A 14553-nucleotide genomic window follows, 5' to 3' on the forward strand; every position below is an offset into this window, starting at 1 on the left:
TGATAATCGTAGTCCAGCCTCAAATTACAGAAGTTATTTACCTGCACCGAATGGTTGGCTGAAAACTCTTGGTTTTCTTACCCTGTTTTGCCCAAGACCCATAGAGGCACAGGGCTGCTGCAACAAGGAGCTGGCAAAATTGCTCAGTAAGAGAGGTAGGAGAGCATTTCTGGGAGGTGGCTTTCTGTGACTGATGGTTGAACCTTTCCACATGCCTTTTACACGACTGCCCATGAATTTGGCAAGGTGCTGCTTGGGGCTGCCTGTGTCCTCCCCACGCAGCCTCCCGCAGCAAGCCAGGAGCATTGGAAGAGGTCTAGGGTGTTTCAGGAGCAACAGTTGTACCTGGAATGTGGTGTGGCCCCCTGGGAATAGGAATACTTTCACTGCATTTTCATCAGGACTATTTATTTGATTCCAGTCAAGGACTTTGCTAGACAGGTCCCCGTGGCTCCTGCTTGGCTCATGGCTCAGCATCTGAGCTGACGTGGCAACAGCTCTGCTGCCATGTCAGTGGATGCCTATTACAGGCTTGTTTCTAGATCATCTCAGTCATTCCCTCCACCTCTTAAATGGGAAACCATGGTAATTTCCCTGTCACAGAATACTTAAGGAAGAGAGAAAAGCTGTGAAGGAGGTGAAATGGAAAATGCAATCAACTTTGTTAGAGGTGAAGCAGAAAAACATTTTTCAAATAGTATAAACAGCAGCTTACTTCATGTGCTGTTGTACCACACCTCCCAGAGGTATTCCTCGGGAGCCAGCTGGTGTTCGTTCTGAAAGGAAGCATTTAAACCACAGCTTGCTGCAGCACACTGGAAGACACTAGGGGGTCACCCAGTAGTGGGAGGCAAGATCCTAAAACTCAGCTTTCTAAACGAATGGAAGCTTCTTCTGGGGACTGACTGAGAGCACAGCACTGTGTTGTGAGAGATTTTCAATCCCACAACAAGGGTCCTCTTGGAGCACAAGCCAGCCCATTTGGAAGCAGCTATCTCCTAATGCTCGTACCCACACGGAAATGTGTGCATGCATGCAGTGCTGGGCTTCCTTCCAAATCAATTTAATGATGCATAAGGTCAGATTTCAGCAATATACTGGGATTTGCACTACTTATTGGATCGGGCAAAGCATAATGATATTAAACCAGGTGCCTTAAGACAGCATTAAACCAATTTTCAGCCTTCTTTAAGTCCATTAGACATATAGTAAATGGTAGTGTTGGTTATGCAGCTTACCAACAGATAGGGAAAGGGGCTGTTTGTTGCTTTGTCTTTCTGCATTGATCGTTCGAGGTTTTGCCTCTCGGTTACAGCCCTTTAGCCTCTCTCAATGTCAGCCTTGTAACTGGGAATAGAATTCAGTGTAGTGTTTCCTAGAAATAGTAAAATAACAGAGAAATTTATTTGGCTTGACTTACAAAAACAACATTTTTTATGCTACAGTTGAGCAAGTGTGCAGTTTCTCTGCAGATCAGTCCAGGTGCCACTGAAGACCTTTGCTACCTGCACTGGCAAGCATGACATTAAGATAGCATCAAGCTGCACTTCCAGAATTGCATTTGTGATTGACGATAGCCATGGAAACTAGGCTAAAGCTCCAATGAAAATGGATCCCTTGTGGATCTCCAGTCCATTCTTAACACAGACACAGGATTATCCAGCTTACTTTTTCGATTTCTGAGTGTCTGAAAACAGAAGGCTCCTTTACTGCCTCTATCCATCACGGGCTTTGTTCTGACGGCCACTTTTAATCTCCCCTCCCAACATTAGTGTTTGCAGCATTCAGAAACGTTCCATCATTTATCGGATCCTCAGCTCTGTCCGCATCTGTCCCCACACAGGACAGCATGTGGACTGTCTCCTTTCCTCAGGCACATTAGGGATTTTGCCTGTGTTCCTAGAAGCTGTCAGCCAGGGCTTTCAGGGTGATTAGAGGTTCCACTGCCCAGTAAAGAGATTCCATTCTCAAAGCTCTGCTTCCCAATAATATTTCCATTTCGGAAAATGAAATGTCTGTAAATGTAAAGAAGTGACCTTGGAGCTGGGTGAGAGGGTTTCCCCGTGCCAGGAGCTCTGCAGGGCCATGCTATGGGCCAGCTCTTCCTTGTCATTCTCTCTGTCTTGTGCATTCTCCTCTGCACTGTGCAATAGCTTCACCAAAGACAAGTCTTTAGCCTGATGATCTGGGATGTGTGGAAGGAGGAAAACATATATTCAATCACCATCATCCCTAGCCCTGAGTGTAGAAGGATGTTGTCATTAAATCTGCCCATAAAAACCCAGCTATGCAAACTCCAGCAGGGGTTAAATCATCAGCCAGCATGAGCTGCTTTGGCCTGCAGTAAAACTCCCTCTGAGTCACTGAATTCTGCTAACTTCTTCTCTTCTGATAACTTGAGCTCACAGCTAACTATCTCATAAAACCCTGACCCAAACTCTCAACAGCTTTTCTTTGACATCTCAAGCTTCTGCACTTTAAACTCTCCCCCAGCAAGTGTGCATAGCAAAACAAGATGACTGCACATGAGCATACTTATGCTGGCTTCATCTCGCCAGCAAGGACAGGTCTTATCAGGTAACGGAGTCTGTAGGAACCTCCTGTAGTATTCCTGAGTGTCTGAACCTATTTTATTGCATCTTCATTTCTAACTAGATTGACCCTGGTGTGCTTCCCCATCCTATTCATGCCTGGGGATACACAGCCTTAGGAGGAATGAAAAACACTGAGCAACACAGACTAAGCTTAGAAACAAAGAAGGGCATTGTAGATAATCAGGATCATTTCCCTTTTTCACAGAGCTTCCCACTGCACGGGAGAAATAATGGAGCTAAATGTGTTCTCAGAGGCATTTCCCCACAGATTCAGACAAATCACTGAGCTTATCCCATTGCCTGTAATATAGAGATTCCACCCAAACCTATGCAGTTTGCCCCAGCACTCTGTAGTGCTTTGGTCCACAGAGTAGTCTCTGTGATGATCACTGGGACAGGTGTCTTCTCACTCAATGTATTATGAACCCAACTGGAGTAAGGAGTTTCATCTGAGAACTGATCTGATACTGAACAAAACCATCAATATTTTGGCTAGGAGACCTCTGATTTATGTTTTTGGTTACTCAGCAGTGGGCACATGCTTCTGAGCAAATTCCCCAAGGGAGTTTTTGGTGAGCTGTGAAACAGACCTCTTGGGTTTTCCTGCAATTTCAAGCCCTCATTTGAAGAGCCAATATATGGCCATCAACATCACATTGAGATTCCAACTGCAGTAAGGCTGTCAGCCCAGACACTGCTGTACTTTCAGTTCAGTGAGGTATTTTGGGTGAGAGGTAGTGTTCCTGGGTGCATTTTTTCAACCCAGAAGAGACTGCATCTCAGGGCAGTGATAGATGGAGAGATCTCTTCCTATCAATGAAACAGACAGAGTATTCTTTGCTACATACATATGAGACAGGATAAATGAGTTTTCAGCTGGCTTTGATGGATAAAACCCTAGTATCATTTATTCCATCTTGCCTCACTTAGTTTTTGCCTATCACACGAGGAATCATTATCTTACTGTCTAGTCTAATGACACCAGGTAGCAGTAACACACTTGATAGATTCAGGGAGGTAAAGTTACCTCAGTAGTTGCAGATATCGTGGCTGGCTGTGGAACAGTCCAGACACAATCTCAGTGTTTTCTTCTGTTGCATTTCTCAAGGCTGCAGAGTCCCCCCAAGGCAGCAGTGAACACTTTTCTTTTCCTCCAAGACAGAGAAGTTAGACGAGTGCCTAGAAAAGGGAGCTAAGGCAGGTTCTCTGCACCAGCACCATTTCTGGTAATATCTACCTCTACCAAACCATTGAGTACAGTCCCCTGCAGTGTAAAGAGCCATGGCTAATGCAACACATAATGCCCTTGAATTGGGTGGAGTATGACAAAACTTTAGTCAGACAGTTTAGCATGGAAGTGGAAAGCAGTGGAGTCCATGGCTGCTCAGGACTGCTGCTGGAGGCAGACATTTCCTGCTCACAGCCCCCGTCCTCACCTCTGGCTGTAACAACAGAGCCTGCAACCAGCAGAACTGGTGTCAGATACAGAACAGTTTGCTAACTCTAAGTACGACAGTGACCGAATGAACAGTGGTGAGGTGCTTTGAGATCCTCTGTTGAAATGTGCTGAAGAAGGGCAACGGGCTGTACCCATTGAGCCATGGCTTCTTGTTTCTTTAAACTAAACTTATCACTATTGCAGGAATAATTAACCATACAGCAATTAGTGTTCTTGAGCTATGTTCCCTGCTACCCATGTTGCATATGGGTTACAATATTAACGAGGAGACTGAATTTCTGAGATGCAGGGGCTGCTGTAGAGATCACAGGGAATGAAAGCTCTGCAGCACAGCACTGCTTCCCTCCCAGCCAGCAGCCGTCCCTCGGCCGGCAGGGAAATGAGGTGGTGACATTTCATTGTCTCCCACACAGCTCTGGCTAACGAGCAGCGCAAAATCTAGATGGATAGGTAGAAGAAAAGCTTATGAAATAGCTCCTGATTAAAGTCTAAGATAAAAACTTAAAGAGTGAGGATGGAATAACCATCTCATAAGGCAAGTTCCATGGTTATTATATAGGCAAATCTGAGTGTATTCTGTGCATGTTTTGTATTTATACTGGCGAGGCACAGTTCTAATGGAGCCATCCCACTAGGTTATAACTGGATCTCTCTGCACATGTCCGTGTGGATTGCCTTATGAGTTAACAGCATGCTCCTAAATCTTCAAGTACTAGTCAAGTCCTGTTGTAACCTCAGATAGAGGAAAGAAAAAGGATTAGAAGGAAAAAAAGAGACCATGATAAATCTTTTTGTTTTCTTCTGAGTCGAGATATTCCAAAATTCCAAGTGACGTATCCCAGCACTAAAAAAAGACATGACTTCAACTGACAGTGCAGCATCTCTCTTTACCAGTTTTGTCTAGCCAAAGCATAAACCCTGGAGTTTTCTTTGTGCTCATTCCGAACAGATTTCCATACCCCCACCCTGCTAGACAATCTTGCTATGCAGCTGCAGCCTTTCTATTCTGCTACAGTGTAGAATTATGCATGAACCAGCAGAAGGAGCTCCAAGTCTGGTCATTGGTGTATAGCTGCTTTCTTATGCCTCGAAAAGGCAGTGTAGCAGCTGTGTGTAGAAATCATTACTTATCTATCGATTCTTTCCCTTTGTGCTTTGAATTCTGTTCACCAAGCAGCCCAAAATTGCATTGGAAAAGAGCTGTGCTCGTTTCTTTCTGTTGAATTGCAGTGAAGTGATGGCTTTGCATATATAAAATCCCTTAAGAGACAATTTTGCACAACAGCCCCGAGTTCTGATGAGAGAACAAACCACTTCATAGTGGAACAGAAAAACAGCAACCTGTCATACTTTTTCCCAGAATTGCTCTTTTTTGGCTTTTGAAGATGTTCAGATTAGGTGAATTTCTCTGCCTCCCCCACACATAATTCCTGTGTTCCACGTTGTCAAGAACACGAGTATGTCAAAAACAAAGCCATTCTTGGGGCACCTCTAGCTTTTACAAAGTGCTGTATCACTGCTTCACACGAAAATGTATTCTCAGGGAATTATCAGCCTGACTTGCCAGAGCACAGTTGTTTTTATTTGCATGCCCACAAACACATAGTGATTATGCATGCCGTTGGGATGCACAGTTTTGATCATTTAGGCCATGGACGTCATTTGATAAATATGATAAATATTCAAACCTTTGGCTGCTTATTCAAATAGAACCAACCAGCTTTTGAAGCTCACCCGACTTAGATGCTAATGATACCAACCCCTACATCCTTGAGAATGGACAGACAAAAAACTTTGAAGAATATTGGTCTGAGCTTCCTTACTGAGAATGTGGCAATGTGTGTTTGCATGGGTATGTTCCAGATGGGAGTAGAGGTTTTCCAGGAGTTTGGACCAAAAGGGTTCTCCCGGAGAGGAACTGAAGGGGGTTTGCTAGTGATCTGGCCAGGGGAGTCTGCCTTTTTCTCTTTTGGAGAAGACAGACTGTGGATTACGTTCTTTGCAGTGTAATTCCATCAGTGTCAGTGGACTTTAGCCAGACTGTCTTTTCTCTACTTCTCCAGCCTTCCAAGTGTGTAACACTTTGCTGATCCAGGAGATTTCATAGCATTTCTGTGTTGTGATTAAAGAATAGCAGTTCACCCTCTACAGATTGTTTTAAAAACAATAAAGAGCTCAGCCTGGCTCAGCATGGCAGACCAGATGCATCACGAGGCTGGTTGCAATTCTGCAGCCACAGGGTGCAAAAGGCGTAGGGCTGTGTCACTGAAGCACTGTGGTGTGGAGGTCTTCCAAAGCTAGAAACAACTGCTGTGTGTCCTTTGGTAGCAGCTTTAGATTCACAGCTCTTTTGTGTTGTGAAGCATTATTTAATCATGCTTTGGGTCGAAGATTCAGACCATGTACCAATAGAAAAAGATTTATTTCCCAACACCAGCCGTGTAAGGGACAACCATTATCCTCATCTTGCCACAGATCCCGAAAGTCCTTACCAGCCTCTCCTCACTTGGTGAGCCAAGCACCAATGGCTGGGGGTCTCCATGGGAATGTCTTCATATGTGTGTGGCTTCAGAAGTTTACTCTCCAGGCTCTGTTCACATGTTGAATTGCCTTCCCGCAAGGCAACTTGAAGCAGGACAGGGGTAGAAGGGAAGGAAGAGATGGGTTAGATATGAGCTTAAGTCCATGCTTTGCTCTTGTGCGACATCACTGGCTTAAGTCACTGTGTGGCAAGTGCAAGCTGAGAGTTGGGTCCCACTAGGAAGGATGGTACAGAAATTGACTCAGGTGTCCCAGCACTGACCCCACTCTGCTCTGCAGATGTGCTAGAGATGTGCTTGGGAAAGACAGAGACAGGACAGATACAGCTGCAGAACAATTCCAGACTGCTCTTTTAAACTGAGTTTGAAATATTAACTGTGTTGAATTTGTTAAAGGTTAATGAGTAATGAACCATAGAGCAGTTTTTATCCACCATAAAGAAAGGCCTCGGTTACTCCCTGTAGGCAACAGAGAGAGGCATGGTTTGATGGTATTTGCTGCAAAGGAGGGGAAATCAGTTAGATACAGTCAAGATGGTATCTCTATTTGGTCCGAACCTTTTTAAGGTTTTTAGCAATTCAGGATTGGTAAATTCTTTAGCAAGGGGAAGCAAATTAATTCTCTCTCCTAAAGCTATCCTAAAGCTATAGCTTCATATCTAAAAGAAGCCCTGGATATAATATGGCAACATACAGAAATTGTCAGGTGAGCTCCATGAGTGCACTCTGTGAGGCTTTTTCCTTTGTCTGTAAGTACCCAACTGTGTGCAGCCCTCCTGTTCCTGGGCCGGCCGGTGCTGGTCCCACAAAGCATGTGTTTGTATGTGGGTAGGAACTGCTAACTGAATGCAGCCGCATTTCTTTGACACACACTGCTGTGGTACCTGGGTGCTAATCACCGTATTTTGCCTTCTCTAGCACCTTCCCAGCCGAGGATCTCAAAGTGTTTTACAAACATTAATTAATTTAGCTTCACAACCCTCGTGTGAGGTAGGTGGGTCATGCCATCCCGCTTTCCAGATGAGGACACTGGTCTACTTGGTAGAGTCACCTCGCTCCTGCGGTTAAAACCAGGGAGGCAATGGCCTCGAGATGGCCCTTGTGAAGCTTACCACCCGTCATGAGTCCGGGGCTGCCCTCCCCACAGAAGGAAGAGCAGTTCTGCATGCAGCAGAGGGGATCCAGAGATGGCCAGAGCTTACAGCAACCTGCTTCAGAGCCCTGCTCCTCCCGGCTCCTGCCCTTTTCTGGAGTTGTGGCTTCCAGCTGATCACAGCACCCTGAGGCTGAAGGAGGGATTATCCCTTGTCAATGGCATTGCGGAGAGGAAATGCAGAAGTAGCTCTGTGACTTTTCCCTGTAGTCTGTGCTTCGGGGGCTACGTGCCTCCTTCCTGTTACACTCCCATTCACCCAGAACTGCAATTTGTGCATCATCCTTTACAACGGGCTGTGTAGGTCCCAGCTTGCTGAAGCTCACCTTTCTACTGAGAAAGCTGTCAGAGCAATGTCCCCTTAACCCTTTTCTGCACGCAACTTGTGACTCACATACATGGGAATTGTTCCCCAAGCCACGGACAGACCCTGGCAATATATCCTTGCCAGTCTTTCCATTGCTACCCATTTGGATCGAGCAGAAGCAGCTTTTTCTGCATTGCCTATAGCCATTTTTGGCTGAAACAAGACCAGTAAATTAAAAAAAAAAAAACACCCTATGGAAAAGTCCTACAAATCTTCTGACATAAAGAGCTGCCCTTTGTATCGGCTGAACAGCACTGAAGCAACACAGGTCCCTGCAGGAGATTCCCCCCAAGCTGCCATGCTCTGTCCCATTCCAGCACAACAGCTGGTGTCAAGTGGTCCCCAGGGTCGTGCTGCTCAGGGCCGGTCACAGGGATGCATTTGGGGCACAGCTGCCTGCTGAGTTTAGATGGGAGGGTGGGCGAAACCCAGCTTGGAAACTGCAGGTGCTAGATTTGAGAGCGGGATCAACTGCTGTGGTTCTCTGCCTTTGTCTGAATGACTGAGTGAGTATGGCTTAGCCACATGTTCGTGTCTTGCTAGGTCATGCAGGACTTTTCCATGAGGGCAGGCAAAACTCTGCCAATACAAAAAAGTACCAAATCTTCAGCTTGTGGTCTAGCGTAGGTAGCCTCTGAGCTGGGAGTTCAGGCAGCTGCTGCATTTCTCCATAGATTTGCTGTCTCTAGCATGTCTCCCTGTTGTTTGGGACCCTGGTTATAAAATGATAAGAAGCGATAGCATGACGGAGAACGACTACTGACCCAATTGCACTTTGACTGATCTGTTTCTTTTTCCCCCCAATCATCGATGCAGGTGTGAGCTACTCCAAGTCGGTTCCTCCAGCCTACCCACCACCCCAGGATCCATTAAATCAGGGACAATACATGGTGACAGATGGCATATCCCAGTCCCAGGTCTTCGAGTTCACCGAACCCAGACGCAGCCAGGCACCATTCTGGCAAAACTTCAGCAGGTTAACACCATTCAAAAAATAATACTTAGAGAGATGGAGAATTTTAACTTAAAAGAACTTAAAAAAATAAAAATAAATAAAATTATATTTATAGATGGACCTTTTTTCGGAGAAGCACTGTTGCAACTAAATATATATACATATATATATATATACACATTTAAAAAATAATACATATATATATACATATATGTATATATATAGAAGGACCAAAAACTTTTTTTGTTGTTTTTGGAAGCAGTCTGCTACTAGATACTAGGAAGCACCAATGATTTCTAATCATGTGACCTTTTTTATTTTATTCCATTGGTCGGACATTGTTTTTTTCTTTTTTTTTTTTTTTTGTCTTCATTTTCATTGAAGTCGTCATTGGCATTCCAGAATGCTCTCTTGCTTGTGTGAATTCTTCATCGAAGTTCCTCATGGACTATGTTGGTGTATATTTTGTTTTATTTTATTTATGGGGGGGTTGTTTGTTTTTTGGGGTGCTGGGAGATCTCTGCTCCGTCTCCCTCCCTCTCCATCCCTTCCTTGGCTGTCCCAGAGTTATCATTTCAGTGAAGAGCATCGATCCTTTCCCGTCCCTGTCCTGCATTCTGTGGTCTGACTCGTGCCTGTCTGGATGTGCTCCCTTGTGCACCATGCTCTGCTGCGCAGTATTTCTCTGGCTTTAACTGTTTTGTTGCGGGCAGGTGAAAACAAGCAGAAGGGGTAGCAGCTATTTAGGAAGCAAGAGATGGGTTTTCCTCAGTTAACTTATTGCATTTTTTAAGCACTGTCTTTTTCTCAATTCAGTGTGATGTGATCACGCTCAGATAAGACTGAGAAAAGAATATTGGGGGCTTTTATTTCTTTTGCATTTAATTTGTTTCTGTGGGGTTATCTTTGATTTGGATTCATTCTCTTTTTAAGCTGAGACTCAACTCTCTGAAAAGCCCACTATCTTTGTTTTCCGTGCAAAGATAAAAGCTTAAAAACTGACGGCTTCATGCCCCCCATCCCAGCTAGAGAAAATTGGCTATTAGGCTTCAACAAATGGCCACTTTTCTTTCTTCAGGAACTAAGGTCCCATCCCATTGGCCGCAGTCAGGCCCACACAGTACTGCACTAACGAACCACCGATGGCTGTGTGCAGCAGTGATCCCAGAAGCGAGGGCCATGCCCGCGCTCACTGCCTGCTTGACTCCGTAGCACTTCAGACGGCCGGCTTCACGTCGGCACTGAGCTCCCAGGCAAAGCGTGGCAGGCACCCATTAGCAGAAGAATAATTGGGAGTATCTACCTGGTGTTTAATGCACCCAAAGCTGCAGAAGAGTTGAGGACTGCCTTTCAGGAAAGGTACAGATGTGACCTGAGCAGTTCAGCCGTATGCCCATGACCTAATCCAAATCACCAACCAGTTAAATCTGAACTGCAATGGCATCAGTGTCAGTGGGCTCTGGAGCGATTAGCTGAATTCTCCAGATCTCTTTCTCTCTCTTTTTCTCCCTCTGGAGATTCATAGCTGTATTTTCAAAGACACTTCCTACAATTTTAGCCTTAAGTACATTCGTTTCCAAGCACAAAAGCTTATGTTTAAGCTCATAAAACAAACCATTGTGCGCTAGGACAATTGGGATTGTTTAACCAGGTTTAGAAGATGAATTTAAACTTTGCAGAGCTATTCTGCAACCTCCCTTAAAAATGTGAGTCGAAATAATAGATCATGATATTTATATTTTTCTTTCGAATTTGATACCCTATGTAAGCACCTCAGGCCAGTAGCACGGATAAATGTTTTTTTATCACTTCAGAAAATGGCAAAAGCAGAGAGTGCGATTTTAGTCTTTCCATGGAGCTTGGGTTATTTCAGGGCACGTTAGAAGGCAGCAGCTGTATTTTTTCTTTAAGTACAAAAATAATCTCAGCACCTTAGAGTCACCTATAAACCTATCAATGCAACAATGCCAGGTTGGCATTTTGGAGAGGAGGAGTGGCTCCTCTGTGACAGGCAGCAGCAAAACACTGAGAATCCCGCATAGGAGGCAACCAAATTTTGTAACACAGCTAATTTCTATGCTCTTTTGTATCTTTGCATTTTTACACTTGGATTTTCATACTGAACACGTAGCAGTTATTATGTTTGCTTAACAGAATGGGTTATTTAGAGAAGTGAATGGAATCGGTTCGCAGAAGTTAACTGAAATGTGTCACTGTTTCTGAATGGCTGGAGAGGGATGCAGAGAGAGAGAGAAAGAGAGAGAGATTACAATCTGTTGTCAGCATGATGGAAATTTCACTTATTCCTTTTCCTTTTTAATTGCTTAGGGGAAAAAAAAAAAGTAACAAGCACATTAGTTAAGCCTATTCATTTACTGTTTTGTGCCTCAGAGAGTGAGAATGAGACATCCATAATTTTTATGAGAAGATGCTTCCTAAATATTCAGCGCTAGGAAAAAAGAAACTCCACCGCCACACCATTATTTGCATCATAACTCAAGACTCGCTCGATCTGACAAGGCCACTTGTTGGACTCGCAGCTTCCTTCTTAAGTGGAAAGCCAAAACAAACGAGCGCCGCTAGCGCTTGCCGAAGCCGGGCGGCAGGCGGAGCAGCCGCAGCCGCTTGTTCCAGAGGGAAGAGGGGCTTGGCTCTCACATGGCGCTCAAGAAAGCCCTTCCCTTCCACAAATTGCCAAGGTGCTGCAAGAGATGGAGCATTATCGCAAAGAAGAACCAGCACTGGGTCCCACTTTTACTACCTACCGTGGCTTTCCCAATAGGGAGCAGGGCTGGGCTGCCTCGCTGTGTCTGAAAGTGCTGGAAGCAGCACAGATGCTGTCAGATCGCGGTGATTTTGACTGAGCATCTGATACAGACTTTCATTTCAATGCCAGACAGGAGGAACCCACTTACCATTCCATACGCAGAAATGAGAGAGTTGTAACAAACTTACATGTTTACGGTATTTCTCTGGCTGAAACTATATATATACATAGGAAAAAAAAAAAAAAACCAACAAAAATACCCTCCTCCCTAGGTAAATGACATGCATTACCCCTTGACCTAGACACTAGAACAGAGGATCTAAATTCAAGACTTTCGCCTCCCTACCCTCTCCAAAACAATCAAACAAGGATCAACCTAGGTGCATCTAACAGTTGTAAATAGAAAATAATACATAGAGAAATATATTTGAAATTTGTTTCAGTTTCTGGATGGTCACTGGCCATCCATTGCAATGTTATTGATAGTACACTGTGGTGCTTTGGGTTTCTGGTTTTGTTCTCTTTATGCTCTGTCATCTTTTCATCGCAGCTACATTTCAGGGAACATGTATATTTAGTAGCTATTGTAAGTTCTGCATGGCATCACTGAGCTTATTTTTCCTTGAGAAGAAAAGAAGAGTCTGTAGGAGTCTAAAGGCACTATGATGACAGGGACTTGTAGCAGAGAATTTAAAAAAAAAAAAAAAAAAAAAAAAAAGGTTTTTAAAATTCTAGTTTGAAGCCAAATACTGATATTTTAGTGCTTTTGGGGTTTTAACAGTAAGAGAAAAAAAAAAAGAAAAAAAAAAAAAGAAAAAAAAGGATTTTGGTAACCCGGCTGATCCGCACTTGCCAGTTTTATTATTTTGTTTATATTGGACTGTTTGACCCTGTCAAACAAGTGTCAAAGTTGTGTGTATAAAACAAAAAAAAAAGTGTTTAAAAAAGTGTTGTAAAGACACTGAGCCTTATGAAAATATTTATGGAATTAAATAAAAAGAAGTGAAAAGGCATCTGAAGGCATTTTAAATCATTTTCCTCAGAGCGGTCTCACTCTTCTCCCAAAGGCTGAGCCTGAATCGCTGGGGTGGGGCTCCAGCTTGTCAGCAAACCACCACGACATTGGTGTGTAACCAAAAAGAGGAATGTTTGGGAAATATCCCACCCCCCCCTGCTCTGTGCCCTCCATCTGAGCTGAGTGAAATGATTACTGAGCAGCTGGAGGTTCAATGCTGACAAAATGCCGCCTTGCAAGTGCTGCAAATGGAGCTCAGATCAAGTCTTCTGTGAAACATGGTTTTAAAATGCTTTCTGTTCCTGAGCTTTGCTCAGCTCCAAGCCCAACTTAAAGCCAGCCTGACTGTCCCAGCAGACCTCACAAACACGCTGCCAGCGCCGTAAGAAGCGTTTCAGAGCATGTGGAGGTAGCACACAGGGTGGGTCACAAGGGGAGGGAGCCCCGGCCACATGCTGCCCACTGCAGAAGGCAGAACGAGGAGATGAGCAGGTTGCTGCCCTGGCTTTCACTCGGTGTGGAGGGAGAAAGCACGCCCAGGGAGAAGGAGCCCAGTGCTCTCCCCCTGCAAAGCAGAGCACTCTCCAGCAGCCCACTGGCATTTCACAGGTAAGGCAGCTGAGCGATGTATTTCTAGGTAGCACACAAGTGTGGTGATAACCAAGAGAACGGGCTGTCACACCGTGGCATCCAGACCTGGTAGTGACTAGGAGTGATGCCTGCTGTCATATGCAGAAACACATCAGCACACAAATCAAGTTCCTATGCGTAACTGCAGCCCAAGAGCTACATTTCCAGGAACAACACTGCCTTCCTGCTCTTTCCTATCTGTCCTGTGGGTGAGTCTGCTGGCACACAGCGTGACCAAATCTTCAGCCCACACATACGAGAAAAACAGGCAGACAAGGGAATAAAAAAATGCAAAAGCCACACGGCATTGGTCTGGGGGAGAGAGGGAGAGAGAGAGAGGATATGACGCAAAGCTGCAAGCACAAAGGTTTCTGCCAGTCCTGACTGTGAGTGGGTTCAGGAGCAGGGGCACCCTGATCTCAACATCACAGCTGCATATTTGCCTACTGCTTCAGCAATACCCCAAACCAAGCTTTTTGCTCTTGCTTACATTTCTGCTTGCAGTGACGATGCCACGGGTGCCGTGCTGGCATTTCCTTGTCCAAATGAAGCCGCTTCTCTTGTAGCATATCACCAAAGTCACACAGGTGGTGTGGTACAGTGCTGTCTCAAAGCATGCTGCTGGAGAGAGCAGACCCAACATGCAATTTCATATGTAAAACCTGTCTTTGAAGAACATCCCTTCTACGCACACCACCATCTTTGCAAAATACATTTTTATATATCAAGAGCCAAACGTTGTTTACCAGAACTCTGCACCCCTCTCTGAGTTTTTGAATGTAAGCTGAGGGGAAGAAGAAGATGTGGAAGGGTCAGGGAGCCCATATGCATTGCCCAGTATGTGCAGTGTCCCAAAAAAGGGAGCAGTGGGGAAGAAACCCAATTGCCCATCATGCATGTCGGGAGCAAGAGCACTACCAAAGCTATCTCAGCAGCCACAAACCACTTGCATGCCCCTGTCCTGCTGGTGGCCAGAGAATCGCACACTCCGTGGCTCTGAATGCCACCGCAGCCCATAGCTGTTAGCCAACATAAGTTTCAGTTAGTGACACCATTCATTTGTTAGAGCTTTT

General features: G+C 44.8%; 2 protein-coding genes across 4 annotated transcripts in view; one reads left to right on the top strand and one right to left on the bottom strand.

Annotated features, from left to right (window-relative positions):
* The window catches only part of ARHGEF9 (Cdc42 guanine nucleotide exchange factor 9), a 185976-nt gene extending 173122 nt beyond the window's left edge, over positions 1-12854 (top strand). Inside the window, exons 13-14 of one of the 2 annotated variants that reach the window (XM_085230388.1) lie at positions 8930-9089; positions 11460-12854. In XM_085230388.1, the coding sequence (XP_085086514.1) occupies positions 8930-9089; positions 11460-11466 (167 nt within the window). In that variant the 3' untranslated portion in view covers positions 11467-12854. Of the gene's footprint in view, positions 1-8929; positions 9175-11459 lie in introns of those variants that run through there. The other variant, XM_085230387.1, reaches the window with a different exon arrangement.
* LOC116216936 (uncharacterized) overlaps positions 12524-14553 on the bottom strand; it is a 245225-nt gene continuing 243195 nt past the window's right edge. The window contains exon 6 of one of the 2 annotated variants that reach the window (XM_085230395.1): positions 12524-14098. The gene's annotated coding sequence lies outside the window, so the exon portion shown is untranslated. Of the gene's footprint in view, positions 14102-14553 lie in introns of both variants that reach the window. The other variant, XM_085230394.1, reaches the window with a different exon arrangement.

This window comes from Meleagris gallopavo, chromosome 9 (genome assembly GCF_905368555.1).
Source record: "Meleagris gallopavo chromosome 9, MGAL_WU_HG_1.1, whole genome shotgun sequence".
Classification (NCBI taxonomy): Eukaryota; Metazoa; Chordata; class Aves; order Galliformes; family Phasianidae; genus Meleagris; species Meleagris gallopavo.